Source organism: Oryzias latipes, chromosome 19, assembly GCF_002234675.1.
Source record: "Oryzias latipes chromosome 19, ASM223467v1".
Lineage (NCBI taxonomy): Eukaryota > Metazoa > Chordata > Actinopteri > Beloniformes > Adrianichthyidae > Oryzias > Oryzias latipes.
In genome coordinates, this window is record NC_019877.2 from 6,551,101 (window position 1) to 6,562,009 (window position 10,909).

Here is a 10,909-nt window from a genome sequence, read left to right on the forward strand (position 1 = left end):
TTTATGTTTAGTCAGAGGTTTTTTTTATTTGGAGCTGTGCCATTTGAAGTGCTTTATGCACTTAAAGCTTAAAAAGGGTGCACAATGACATTCCATAATGTCACAGTTAATGCAACAAACCAGTTAGTCAAAATGATTGACGGGTAAGTAGGACTTTGTGGGTTTTTCAGAGCATACAGGTAACTGTATAACTGGATTTTTGGGTTGTTGTTTTTTTCAAGTAGCTGATTTTTTTTTTTTTTTAAATAAAATCTGCAAGTCAGGAAAGCAAAAAAATCCTCAATCTGAGCAATGAAAGATTATAAAACTTTAATTTTTCTTACCATTTTGTGCTCTCAATTCAGATTCATTTACAATAATTGTGCTTCACATCCTTGTTTTTCTAAAATACCCACAGCACCAACCAAAGCACCACAGCTATTAGAAACTATCTGCTCCAATAATAAAAGGCCATGGTTCTCTTGTTCATTCATACAAAACAAAGACAAAAAAACAGCCCATGTTAACATAATTACAGAGAAAGCTTCTATGCACAGAAAGTAAAGAGAATATATGGAAAATGGAGCAAAAGGATGAAAGCAAAAATTACCTTCCCTCCACCTGCCAATTTTGAGATGAGAGGTTCTTTTTTTTCAGGTTGGTTTGTTAGAGCAGATGTTAATAACTCAACAAGGTTAGGGAGTATGCCCAGTTTGGTTTGGAGCAATAATTTGTGTCTCATTCTTCATCAAACCCCTGCATGTAATGGTTTATAGGGTTTATAACATCACACCCTGCGGTAGTAAGTTCACAAAAAATCTGATTCCTACAGTGTTTGGATCTTAGCTTCCAGTTCAGACAATGATCAGATGTCCCAAAAGGCCACAGCACGGTGACTTAAATGCAAGTTAAGTTTTTCAGCAAACTCGGCAGATTGCCACATAGCGGCATTTGTAATTTTGGGCAATTGGAGATTTTAAGAAAAAGTTCCCATTTTATGGCAACGGGAGGATTTTTTGCCATTGGTCAGTGGCTGCCCGGGCACATTTGGAGGTCGGGCAGTGGCAAGGAGGAGGCAGTGCGGTAATTGACTGATAGGAGGGTCACCAAGGTCCCAAAAATTGTCTGATGATCGTTCGATTTCAGACTACCACCCCCCTGCCCCCGTGCTGCCGTCCCACTGCCATTGTTAGAATGTTAGAAATCGTACAATAGCAGCCTTGGCACTCAGGGGCTGTTGACATGGGCCGGGGGCCCGGCGTTGACCGGACGACAACCTCACTGTTAACATTATTTACATTTTATAAATTAACTAGAAAGTGTCATAGAGTAGTTGCACAACAGTGTTTCCACAGGTTTAAAACGGCTTCAGATCTACAGTAATTTATCAAACCGCTAGTCCCAAAGAGCCGAAATCCCATTTTTAGTGAGGAAATAGAAGTTGGAAGTAAATGATTTTCTATGCGTGACATCACACTCACTCAGTCCAGTTTTCATATACAGTCTAGGGCTAGGATTAGAGTAACTTCCTTTTTGGCTATTTACCCACAAGATCACTGAGATCATGTGTTCCTGGATTACTGAAGATTTACAGCAACAGAGTTGCATCTTCATATGCAGCTCACGTGGTTTACTGAGATGCAAAAGGATGCGGAAAAGTTTAACAACACCAAAACACAGTCAAAGTACATTAAAAAGAACAGAAGCTTTAAAAAAGGCAGCAGAGAAGAGCAGTGTTTCATGTTTGAAATGAAACATGGATAAAAAGGAACATCAAGCAGCTGCTTCCATCTGTGCGCAGCTATGCAGCTAATAGAAGCTTCACTGGGTTTAGTTCCGACTTCGGGCTCTTCGAGATGATTGCTTCCTGCAAATCTGAGAGTCATGCTGGGTTTGGGAAACACAAGTAAATCTGATAAGTATTTGTATCCCACAAATTAAGTGATTTAAGGGCAAATAGTTTTTCTTGTTAAAACCACCTGCAGCTTGTAAATAGAAGGCCATTTTTAATTGTCCGTCCTCTAGGATATAGCTTTATCTCCTGCAGCCAGTGCTATGATCCTCTTTGTTGTTGAACTGTATTTCAAGCATTTTATGTTGCATCTGTGAAGCATTTTTTGTTTTAAAGAAAGACTTATCTATGTACATTTTTAGACTTTTTTATGTGAAAAGTTCTTTCAGAGATGAGCTGTCTTTTGCAAGGACACAATGTTCACATATACAACATTGGACAAAGACACCAGTACCCACTTGGCAGCTCCTCTGGAGCAGATGTGGTCAAGAGCCTTGCTAAAGGGCACTACAGTACCAGCTTTGAAAGAAATAATGTCGGGTGGCCTGTGACCCATTTGCTTTGGATCAACTTGATGTGAAGCTGCTTTTTTAACTCTGCAGTTGCTCTTACCATAAATGGGCATCAAAGTAATAGAAACAAGACTGACTGGTTTATATTTTTTATTTTTTTATTGCATGTTAGAGTTTCTGTAGAACATCTGCCAACCAATTAAAAAAAATCTAGTTTTAAGGCCAAATATATGCATTCAAGGCAATTCCAACCCATTTTCTGGCTCCAAAGAACCGTACATTTCTTTGGTCAAAAAAGAAAATTGTCAGCCCTGATTATGTGAAACGAAAGCCTTAATTTTCCATTAGTTAAATTAATCATGTAATCATCTAAAAGCAGTCTGTCCTTTTCTCAAACGAGATGCTTGTTCTCCTCAATCTTTTAGGACTTTCAGCTTCCATGTGACAGTTCTACAGCAACATCCAATAAAGTTTAATAATCCTTTTTAAGATGGAACTCTTCGAGATTAAGATGTCAACCTTTAACTGATGAGGGAGGCAGTCTATTTGCTGCACACTTTGACATCTGAATATGATTGTAAAAACAAGATTGAATGCAGAACAATCAGCAATGTTTGTGAATATACTGGAAACATTGCTATTATTTTGACTTTTATTCACATGAGCAAATAAACTATAAAATGTTAAAGGTTAGGTCAGGGGCTCACAACTTTCAACACGTAAAAAGCCAATCGGGACGATTTCTCGATAAAAACAGTCCATTTAGAGCCACAAAGCCTTATTTCCTTTGGGGGAAAAAAGACACTGATTTGTTTTTATGTTGTTACTATTATGTTAAATACAAATTTCGTTTTATTGGCATAACTAAGACATTAAGAGTTATTAGCCTGTTTTTTGTTTTTTTCAAAATATGTAATTATTTATAACTTTACAGAAGTTCCTGTGACTTCCTTTCAAAATAAAAGACACACTGTGTTACGTCATCTCAATTCATCAAGAGGGTAGTGTGATGTCAGCATTTATTTTAAAAAATAAAAAAATAAAATAAAATAAAAACAAGTTTGTGGAGCACCTCAGCCAGTAATATGTCAGTCTAACTAACTAAAATGAAATAAGAATTAATAAGGTGACCCAATCTGTATTTTTTTCAAACCAGAAGGTGCACCTAAAAACAGGAAATCCACCTTTTAATCTGGTGCTCCTTAATTCTGGTTGTGCTTACTGACCTCCAAAGTATTTTTCTGTGGAACACAGTGCACGAAAATATGTCAAAATGTGAATGAGTTGAACAAAGTTTGATTTTATTGTAACTTTTTGAAATTAAGAACTTTCCACTTTTGCTTTCTCAAACAAAAACCATAAGAAGGGTAAAAGAGCCATATGACATTTTTTATTATTAAATAACAATTTGAAACCTATTCTAGGTTAAATATAATGCTTGTTTTGTGTTATTACAAACCATGTACAAATAAATAAAAACAAACAGCTCTTTAGCAGAAACGTTCAATATCCACCACGTTTTTACATCTCAACTTCTAAGACAGCTCATATATTATGCATGTGTATTACATAGTCAGAAATATTCATCTTTTTTAGGACAATTTTTGAATTTTCTTCATTGAAGTAAGGTCAAAAATCAGTGTTCACAGTTATTTATTTTCTGAGAAAACAATAATGTGGGGTGAAAATAAGAAAATAAAAGTAATATTGTTTAGATGAGAAACAATTTTCCTTACTTATTTTTTTAAAATTGAAAATAAATTGTACATTAAATTTAAAAATAAAAAGCAAATAATTTACCTGTTTTGTTTGAAAATGTCTCCTGTTCTATTAATACTGTACAAGCAGAAATCCAACATTAAGAACTACTTAGAAGGTAACAGTGACAGGGAAATAAACACTTTTTTTTTTAAATGTCCTCCTTGTGTTTGGGATTTGAAGCAGGTTCAGTGGATGACTGAGGGATGTGTTGAGTGTCTCCGACAGCAGCACAAAGAATGTACAGAAGGTCAGCCTGCTTTACCTGAAAACGTTCTGTGTTTTTATTTTCATGACTATGTTTAACTTCAGAAACAGTCTTCTGTGTGCAGTTAGATTTGAAGAACAAATTGAACAAGACGGCTGTTGACGTCGGCCCTCAGGCTGCCTTTTGAAAAGTGAACAGTTCACTGACCTTTGAAATGCTTCAAAGCCTGCAGGGCTGTATAAATGTTGTAGAAACGTTGGTATTTTTTGCTTTAAATCCAGATGTAATAAATTCTTGTCTGAGATAATGACATCTACAGTAAAAAGTTGCACTTCTCAATATTAAAAATAATCTGAACACACCAGATTAGTACAGATTGGTCATCTTAATCAGGAATCCAGATCAAAGCCAAAACGTTTTTCAAGCAACCGTAAAGTTTTGGTGTAAGAAACTTTTGGGTAAATACAATTTAAAAAATTATATTGTAAAGGTTTTTTATCTAGAAGTTTTACTGTTTTTTAAACAAGGATTTTAAAATGGTTTCACTTGTTTGGGACATTGTAGTGTGGCAATATGTTTCATCTGATGAAGCCTTTGGACGTTCAGCTTTACTGACGTTCATTGGTGAATTTCAAGACCATGATCCAACCAGCACATTTTGTACTTCTATCTGCATTTTATTTAAGACAAGCTTCGAATAATGACAAGATCGTTCATGTGCTTGATCTTCTCTTTAGGCGGCAGCTCAAATCATTTGCCCAGATGTGATCCTGGGGTGTCACGGCACTGAAATCCATCCTCTTCAGGTGAGGCAAAGTGAAAATCACACGATTCCTAAATATTTGAAACGCACACAAAGATTACATCAGGAGTAAGTCAATGCAGTTGACAAAACAGGAATTAGTTGTAAAAATTGGTTAAAAACCTTAAAGGCCATGTCACACAGTCACTTTTTGCACAAATTGCACGGATAAAATTTGGTCATACGTGAATATAAGAGTGAAAAAAGAGAAAAGTTGTAGTCTTTATGCGAAAATTTCAAAAAATTGCCGGTCAAAACCATAGAATAATAAATCTTGCAAAGAACACATAAACCAACACGAAAGCCAAATTTGCTGAAATGCAAGATATATGCAACTATGATGACTGTAGAGAACAGATAATGACTCGTGGATTACAAAAACCTTGGGCATTTTTGCTGATACTGCAATTAAGTAGAGATGCAATATTTGCTGTGTAACAAGGCTTCATTTTATTACATTAAACAGGGTTTCTACAAACTCTGCCCCTCACATCGCTTTACTCTTTGGACCAAAAAAAACTAATTTTATCAGCAAAAAAATGTAGCCACAAGGGGGCCCAAGTCTGGGTCTCCCTGTGCTGGTCCCTAGCCAGGGGACAGGATTGTGTCGGGAATGGCATCTGGCGTAAAACTCTCTGCCAACAATGGAAACTGATTTGCTATGGCGACCCCTGAAGGGATATGCCAAAAGGTGAACAAGAAAAATATTATAAGAAAAAATGGAATTCCGAATAGAAGTGAATGGAAAATTGTCTCAGTTTTATATTGACTCATGCAATTGGTGATTGAGCCAATTTTAAAGCCAGCTTTGAGGCTAAGCAGTTGTTGTTAAATAGCTTAACTGTCAGTAAACTCATGCAATTAGTGATTGAGCCAATTTTAAAGCCAGCTTTGAGGCTAAGCAGTTGTTGTTAAATAGCTTAACTGTCAGTAAACTCAGGAATTTTTGTAATTGAAAACAAAAAAAAAGGCTGACGAAGCTTGCCCTGCCATAAACAAAAACAGATATGTATTTTGTGTACCTCTGTTCTACTAAAGTATTTTGGGGAGAAATTTTTTCTTTCTTAACTTTGACTGTTTAACACTACGTTTTTCTTTTTATCATATTTTATTTTGTTATGATCAAAATACACGTTAACATACGACCAAGAATACTGAACATTTAAAAAAAATTGTATAAATCTTTATTCCTAACAAAGAAATGACAGTAACATAGGGTAAAATACTTATTACTACATCAGTTTTTTAAGATAAACACTAGGTTTTGAAAGTAAAAAATAAATAAATAAAAGTTGTGCTAATCTACAAAGTTGAGACAAATAATAGGTTTTCATTGTTTTGTTTATTTGTACTAGATGTGTAAATAATATCAGATTTGGCCAAATAACTCAAAGAAAGTTTGGAGTTTTCTTCCTAAATGTTGTTTTATGAATAAAATATTTGGTTAATAAAATTGGGCTGCACGGTGGCGCAGTGGTTAGCGCTCTTGCCTCACAGCAAGAAGGCCCCCGGTTCAAGTCCCGGCTGGGGGACATGAAAAACAGAACATCAGTGGGGGACCTTTCTGTGTGGAGTTTGCATGTTCTCCCCGTGCATGCGTGGGTTCTCTCCGGGGTCTCCGGCTTCCTCCCACCATCCAAAAACATGCTTCATAGGTTAATTGGCAACTCTAAATTGACCATAGGTGTGAGTGTGAGAGTGAATGGGTGTGTGAGTGAGGACATTCTACCCTGCGACAAACTGGCGACTTGTTCAGGGTGTCCCCCCTGCCTTTGCCCACAAGTGACCGGGATAGGCTCCGGCAGCCCCGTGACCCCGAAAGGGATAAAACGGTTAAGAAAATGAAAAAAAAAAAAAAAAAGGAATTGTGACTATAGCTTATTTCCATAATTAGTAAAACCAAACAGGATGTTTAGAATAGTTAATTAGGATTGCTGGGTGAACCAACATGGCTTTCTTTACTGTCCTTTTTTAATCAAACCTTAGTCCGGAAGTCAGCAGGTTGAAAAAAAAAAGATCAATGTTGATATTTTGTGTCAGAGTGTTCGATCGGGTAAATCAACAAGTTCACAAACAGGAGTTACACAGGAGTCCCTGTGAAAACACGAGGCCTCCTATCCAGAAGTTCTATGTCATGGAACCGATTAAAACAGGTAAAGCGCCCACCTGTAGTCTTCCATGTATGCTATGGGGTTTCCATGCAAGGTGATTGTGTGCAGATTCATCAGTTGTCCAAGTATGTCAACGTCTGCCAGGTTACTGATTTTGTTACCATGAAGATACAGCACACGCAGTTCCTGCAGCTCACTCAGAACCTGGTCAGACACATTCAAAAACCACTGTATAAATCCTTGACCACCAGTAGTTGAGTTTAATAAAAACCCTAGATTAATACAATGTTGGTTTGAAATGTCTTTAAAAAATCGTTTTTTTTTTTTTTTTACTTACCTGTCCAACAGCTGGGCAGACAGATGAGAGCTGAAAGGCTCTTGAGTTGGACATATTTTACTGTTACAATAGGGGTTATCCTTTCTTTTAAAGTCCCACTCCAATCATCGTTTGTTGTTGTTTAATAACTATTTTGACGTTTTTGGCCGAAATTTAAAACTTGTGTAATTTTCTGAGATACAGTTTCTGCAGAGCAGCAGAAGTTGCGGGCACAGAGTAAGCCTGCCCCCATTTCCCATCATCCTTTTGTTTTCACTCTCTCCTGCTAGCTTACAGCTCCTCGCAACCCTAACCCAACATTACCGGTGCAAAAAAAAATATCGGAGTTATCCAGCCGTATAGTTTCGAGCCATATGCTTGCTCAGACGGGGAAAGCAAAGAGGCATCTGTTTGTCTGCAAGTGGATGTATCGTAATGAGCAAAGCAGAAAGCATGTTGTTCACTGACTGTAGCCCATACGTCACAGCTACAAGCTTTTTACAAAAACATTTTCCCTGTCTGCTCCTAAATCCCAACAACTTGAATAAAGAAGTACTTAAAAATGCAATTTTAAGCTTAATTTTCCTAACATATGTCCTCCATCGTGAAAAAAAAAGACACAAGAACATATAAAAAACTTTTTTAACATGTTTCCAATACCCCAGTAAATAAAATCCTGAGAAGAAAAAAACATTATTTAAAAAAAGCTAAAATAAATATTGTTAAAGAGTACTGCAAAATAACTGAGAGTCTTACTATGTTTATGGAAGTTATTTTGTTAAATGATAGGTCCAGCCAGCCGATGCTTGTGGGTTGAACCAGGAAATGGCTGAGGACACACTGGAGGTTGGACACATCAGCGATGCTGTTGTTGCTGAGACGCAGAGAACGGCTCAGGTACTTGCCCTGGGAGTTAGGCTTTAAGGGGCGCCGGCCTCTGCGGGGTACCTTAGAGAGTGCATCTAAACAGCAAATAAAAGCAATTATAGATAAATGTCTACACTGCATGCTTGCAATTGTTTTCTCCTTGAGTTTTCCATATATATTACTGCTGCCAAAAGCCATCTATTATTTCATTAAGGCGATGCACTGCAGTCACTATGTGTTTACTACATTTCATGCTCCGTGTCGGAGACATGAGGGGCCAGACGCATAAATGATGCATACCCACAAAAAAACATGCATGCGCCTTCTCTGGAATACAAACTAGTAGATTCATAGGAAAAATGTGTCATGAAGAACAGAGGAAACAAAATTCCCCATCCTTTTCTCTTTGCCATAATCACCTTTAATCAAGTATATGTACCAATGACTGAGGGAAAAACACATCTAAAGGAAAGCCGGGTTTGTTGTTTACACGATATTTAGGAAACCACTTTTAAAAAAGCCAGGCGTGATCTGGTTTCTTACGCAAACACAAACTGTAATCCTCCACTGACCAGTCCTTGACCAGCTTTTGCATGGTGGCTAAAGGTACTGTCCTGCAGGGAGGAGGATCAAACATGCTCTCAGGCTATTTACACGTTTACACCGAATGCGATTTGCATGGCAGGGGCAGCCAGTCAATGTACAGATGCACAGCATCTAAGGTCCTGTGATTTGATCATCAGGCGCTGTGTACTTGTGACAGATCCTTTCTGGTGGGTCGATAAAATTTGGACACAATATTTTGCCAGTTCAAATACATAAATTTTGTCAAAGAATTTGCGTCACGTCAATCCATCAGGAACACAGCTTTGGCCCGTGACACACTGTAGTCAGCGGGTGCAGTTCAGAACCAAGATTCAGGAGAATCTGATCGTTCTCCTGAACTTTATGATATTTTTCTTATTTTTAGCAAGTCAATACTAAAAAGGTCTTGTCATTTTGCTCTTTTTTTCATCCTCTGACTAATGCGGAACAAGTCATCAAATTGCGTCACAGAGATGGAAGTACCGCTCTTAGCGACATTAAGATGCAGTAGATGGTGAGCCTCGTTGTACTGGAATCTCTGAATGACTTCATGAACTCATGCAGAAAAACTTTTTTTTAAAACTTTTAATTGAATAAACCAGATCTCTCAGCATCATCCATCATCTGTTTTCCATACTTTGTACAGGAGATAAACAGTCGATGCTTCCATGTAGAGATGAGGCGATCTTTGGACAATAGCTCCTCCCACACATGGCGAGAGTGTTAGGTTTATGAATACATTTTTGGCCAAACGTCCAGCACACACACGACAAAACAGAGGCAGAGGACGCAAATTTGTTAGTGTAAACACAGTGTTAGGTAGATGGTTCGTGTGGAAGTAATATCTGGATGACACATTTCTCATTAAAATTACATAACTGTTGCATGTGCTGTGCATATAAACAGCACTTTATGTTCTTTATTGATTCACGTATTTTTCATGTGGTTTCTTCATACTTCTGGTTTTTAACATTTTAATTTTTGATACATCTGTGAACATTTCATGTAACATCACAACTTTTCTCATTTTTTTCTGCATTTGTGAATTTTAAGTTTTAATAAAAGAATATTAAAAAACAAAGATATTGGGAGAAATGTCCTCCTGTCCTCCTGTTGGAAGTATTATTTTTTTCCCTGTTGTGTGTGGAAAATTCCGGGTTCATGAATGACAAGTCTTTTTTTTTAAACATTCACTGTGGGCTTATGTGAATACCACACACTACCTTCTCACAGGTCGTCCTGTCGCATTTAAGGAGATGTCTGACATTTCAAGGTATTACTAACAAAATGGCAGCCAGTCAACGAATTCAAGTTGTTGATTTAGAAATGATCTAAAGTCATTCCCCTTTCAGTTTAAAACAAGGTTGAAATCTGATTGTATTTCTGGTTTTTGCTCTTCATCAAATGTTCATTAAGTCAGATTAAACTGTTTTCCATGTTAAATTAACTATCTCTTATAACTTTGACTTGGGAAAAAAAGGCTTTTGGCTAAAGAATTGTCTTCGATAAAGACGTCGATTTTTCAGAAATGTTCCATTTATGGCGTAATATGGTGAATTTGAATTTGGTGAATTTCAGGCTAAAAATCAAACTTAAAGGTAACAAAGATAATTTTTAAAATAAGAAGAGAAATTAGGGTGATACTGTACCTGTCAGGCTGCTTATTTCATTAAAAGACAAATCCACTGGCGGTGCGTACATTTGCAGAGGTCTAAAAGTGTCCAACAGTTGAGCTAAAAGTTAAACTATGGAACTTCCGGGTTTTATATGTAAACAAATGTATTCAAAAGAAAAGAAAAAACAGCCAGAAAAAAAATTGACTGTCTAAAATTAATGTTTTAAAAAAACTGTTTTTTTTTGAAGAATCATTGCAGTGAGGATCAGACCACAGCTGATGGATCAGCTGATTCTTCTGTGCGTTTCCTTGACAGCTTCACACAGAGCGCTCTTTTCAAGCTGTTCTAGCCTGCCGGCTGCCG

At 37.0% G+C, this 10,909-nt stretch overlaps 1 protein-coding gene across 1 annotated transcript; it reads right to left on the bottom strand.

Moving 5' to 3' along the window:
* Window positions 1-4,909: 4,909 nt before the first annotated feature.
* LOC110017198 (leucine-rich repeat-containing protein 51) lies at window positions 4,910-10,687 on the bottom strand. The gene is made up of 4 exons (XM_020712190.2): window positions 10,580-10,687; window positions 8,235-8,440; window positions 7,218-7,366; window positions 4,910-5,083 (listed from the first exon to the last, which is right to left on the bottom strand). Exons 1-4 carry the CDS (start codon window positions 10,629-10,631, stop codon window positions 4,963-4,965), a joined length of 528 nt encoding a protein of 175 aa, XP_020567849.1. The 5' UTR covers window positions 10,632-10,687; the 3' UTR covers window positions 4,910-4,962.
* Window positions 10,688-10,909: the final 222 nt, after the last annotated feature.

Excerpts from the sequence above, each read along its gene's own strand:
- LOC110017198 (XM_020712190.2), bottom strand. The coding sequence starts at position 10,631 with ATGTACGCACCGCCAGTGGATTTGTCTTTTAATGAAATAAGCAGCCTG. Across the intron at positions 7,367-8,234 it reads AAATAACTTCCATAAACATA|GTTCTGAGTGAGCTGCAGGA; the intron begins GTAAGACTCTCA and ends GTGTCTGACCAG. Across the intron at positions 5,084-7,217 it reads GCATACATGGAAGACTACAG|GAATCGTGTGATTTTCACTT; the intron begins GTGGGCGCTTTA and ends TCAAATATTTAG.